The sequence below is a fragment of the Vicia villosa genome, unplaced genomic scaffold, assembly GCF_029867415.1.
Source record: "Vicia villosa cultivar HV-30 ecotype Madison, WI unplaced genomic scaffold, Vvil1.0 ctg.001509F_1_1, whole genome shotgun sequence".
NCBI lineage: Eukaryota > Viridiplantae > Streptophyta > Magnoliopsida > Fabales > Fabaceae > Vicia > Vicia villosa.
Window position 1 is genome coordinate 127,116 of NW_026705644.1, and position 3,198 is coordinate 130,313.

The window sequence follows — 3,198 nt, forward strand, 5'->3', positions numbered from 1 at the left end:
CAGGAGACCTTGTCGCAATCGGCATCCACCGGTGAGGGGAGCGTACTTAGTAGAGCACTAGATGCTCCTGAGTATCCCGGTCGGGTGAGGGGTAAGGGTCATGGTGTGACTCCAACCTCTTTTTACAAGAGTCCTAGGAGAAGATCAAATCTTACCAATGAAGAAGTGTTGCAAAAATTGGCGGAATTGCAAGCACAAGTCTCTGAATTGCAAAGAGATAAAGATATGTATATGAGAGATAAGTGCAACACTTCATCGGTGAAAGAAACTAGTGATAAGGCTAGTATCAACTATCAAAGGAAATTTCCCGAGGTAATTATAATTTTTTTTCCTTACAAACTGTTCTATTTTATTAATGATAATGACTTTATATTTACTATTGGTTTAGGGCATTTCATCTTGCCAACTATACTTATCGTCACCGAATTATCGACTAGTTGGCAAGGGAAAAGTGCACAACACTTTGGGAGATTTACTTCACCATAGACCGCTCCCGGATGGACACCTGAAAGTATCGGTGGATGTTGTATTAGATAATGATGCGATGCTACCGGTACCTGACATGGTCTCAGAGACGACATTGCTGCGAGATGCAATAGGATCATTTGTTGCATGGCCCTCGGAGCTCATTACCATTAGTGATGAGGTATATTGAAAACGATTATGAATCATTTAGTTTTCGAATGTCAATTCTAAACCGTTTATTAATTATTTTTTACATTTTAATTTTAGACTGCTCCTATAAAACCCGCAACAAGGGTAAAGGGATTTTACAGGAGGAGGAGTCTGTTGCATCACTAAAAGAGGTACATTTAAAGTGTTAATATATAATCTGAATCTAAATCTGCATGATTTTACCTAACTTATATGATTTTTAGGCATCCCCTCGGGAGTCACAACAAGTGACGCAGCAGGTTCGTAGCGTACCACCCACTGGTCCTCCGAAGCAAGCGGCAAAAAAAGGCGGTGCTTTTGTGCCTCGATACCGGTCGACACTCGCAACAATGGTTGATATGTCCGATTTGAAGGATGGTGCTTTACGTGAAATCAATATGGATGAAAGTGTCTTCGGTATTGAATTCAAGTCACATATTACAATTGATGACTTGGAAGAGATTTTTAGGCATGATCAACTAGGCGTCGGTAATATGCACTCATACATCCGGTAATATTCACTCATCCGATATATTATTTAATTAGTCCCACAATATAATTTATTTACACATTTCAATGAAAATAATCTAATGTTTATTATGTTTTTATTTAAGGTTGTTGTATGACAGAGTGTTGCGCGGGACTGCATTGTCTAACAGATTCCGTTTCGTGTCTTCCGCCCATTGCAGCGGAATGACAATTGCTTCGGAACCGAAATCATTTAGACAGTACTTAGTCGATAGATTCATGTCCACCGGCAATACAGAAAGTCTGCATCTTTGGGCGTATAATACCCGACCAGTAGGGTTAGTTTCTCATTCTTGGTTCATCTAATCTCTGTTTCTTTTGTGTATAGCAAAATTTTCATATAACCTATTGTTTTAATTTATAGAGCACATTGGTTGTTGCTTGCTATCAACCCTATAAGAGAAGTGGTGTATTATCTGAATTCGGTAAATGGTGACTGGACCAATTATCCGGCTATGAAGGAAATGATTGATTTGTAAGTGGGATCGTTCTAAATATTCGTGTATATTTATATATTTAATTATTTGTGAGATTGATCTAAACATATGCTTTTATATATTTGTTAGATCAATACAAGTGTTCCGAAGTCAACGAGACGCACAGGTATCCCGGACTAAATCAAACAACATTACTTGGATCAAAGTGCAGGTACATTATTTTTCACAATTTTGCTTATAATATATTTGCTTATAATATTTATGCTACTTGACTATTGTGATATTTGATCTTATTTATTTTTCTATGTAGTGTCCGCAACAGCGAAACAGTTACGATTGCGGATACTTTGTTTTGAGGTATATGAAAGAAATCCTTCAGGCGAATCAATTAGAGATTCCGCTCACGGTATGAATTTATAACTTAAGATAATTTCATATAATTTATTACATTTAACTAAATATATCATTCATATTATGTTTTTGTTTTGTAGTACCTTGACGAATTCCGTGCTGCTGCGTACCCGAAGCTTAAGTTGGAAGAAATCAAAGAAGATTTGTGTCAATTTTATATTAAGCAATTTTTCATGTAGGATTTGTGTCGATTTGAACTATAATATTATTGATGTTGTAATGATGTATATATATATATATATATATATATATATATATATATATATATAATTTTGGATATTATAACGGTATTATAATAGTATATATATTGTCTTACTGATGGCTGAAATAATATCGTCGAAAATATTACAGGTTGAAAACATATTACAGGTCGAAAATATTACAGGTCGATCTGGGAGGCTGAAATTATAGGCTGCTTCTAAAATATCTCATTTAGCAGCGACAGCGCTTTTAAAAAGCGCTCTTAAAGGTCCCCCTACTAAAGCGCTTTTTTACAAAAAGCGCTGCCAAAGATCAAATAAGAAAAAAAATCAACCTACCAAAGCGCTTCTGGAAAAGCGCTCTAGTAGGGGGGGCTACAAGAGCGCTTTTTCCAGAAAAAGCGCTCTTATAGGGTGTCTACCAGAGCGCTTTTTCCAGAAAAAGCGCTCTTGTAGGGGGGTCTACCAGAGCGCTTTTTCTGGAAAAAGCGCTCTTATAGGGGGGGTCTACCAGAGCGCTTTTAAAAGCGCTTTCGTAGCCTACGCCAGCGCTGGCTTTGGCAGCGCTTTAAAGCGCTGTTAAAGGCCAAAAAAAGCGCTTTTAAAGCCCTTCCGTGTTGTAGTGATATTTACTAATAGTCCAATTAATCAAATTAGCACAAAACTCAAATTAAATAATACCATACCACATAATTAAATAAAATAAACAATTAATAAAAACATCAAATAAGCTAATTAATAAAATAGCTAATAAAATTGGGATGTTACATGTTTTACCCTTGCAAGGTAGAGAATTGAATGCTCTGTGCGTGTCAGTCTGTATGCTCAGACGATTGTGCTGCAGGTGCATTAGAATGACCACTTTTTTGCGAGGGAATAAGTACCTTAAAATAGCATTGCAAGGAGTTAAGCCCTCGACAACCTCGCATCAAAAGTTTCAAATATACACATGCATTATGAAGGGTTAA

General features: G+C 36.6%; 2 protein-coding genes across 2 annotated transcripts; both read left to right on the forward strand.

Annotated features, from left to right (window-relative positions):
* Positions 1-754, forward strand: LOC131635559 (uncharacterized). Its single transcript, XM_058906187.1, has 2 exons — positions 1-312; positions 389-754. The coding sequence occupies exons 1-2, from the start codon at positions 226-228 to the stop codon at positions 653-655; spliced, it is 354 nt and encodes a 117-aa protein (XP_058762170.1). The 5' UTR covers positions 1-225; the 3' UTR covers positions 656-754.
* A 9-nt stretch (positions 755-763) lies between these two features.
* On the forward strand, positions 764-3,198 carry LOC131635554 (uncharacterized). The gene is made up of 4 exons (XM_058906181.1): positions 764-806; positions 879-1,165; positions 1,269-1,382; positions 3,075-3,198. Exons 2-4 carry the CDS (start codon positions 1,005-1,007, stop codon positions 3,196-3,198), a joined length of 399 nt encoding a protein of 132 aa, XP_058762164.1. The 5' UTR covers positions 764-806; positions 879-1,004.

Excerpts from the sequence above, each read along its gene's own strand:
- LOC131635554 (XM_058906181.1), top strand. The coding sequence starts at position 1,005 with ATGGTTGATATGTCCGATTTGAAGGATGGTGCTTTACGTGAAATCAAT. Across the intron at positions 1,166-1,268 it reads AATATGCACTCATACATCCG|GTTGTTGTATGACAGAGTGT; the intron begins GTAATATTCACT and ends TTTTTATTTAAG. Across the intron at positions 1,383-3,074 it reads GAACCGAAATCATTTAGACA|GTGCATTAGAATGACCACTT; the intron begins GTACTTAGTCGA and ends ATTGTGCTGCAG.
- LOC131635559 (XM_058906187.1), top strand. The coding sequence starts at position 226 with ATGTATATGAGAGATAAGTGCAACACTTCATCGGTGAAAGAAACTAGT. Across the intron at positions 313-388 it reads ATCAAAGGAAATTTCCCGAG|GGCATTTCATCTTGCCAACT; the intron begins GTAATTATAATT and ends CTATTGGTTTAG.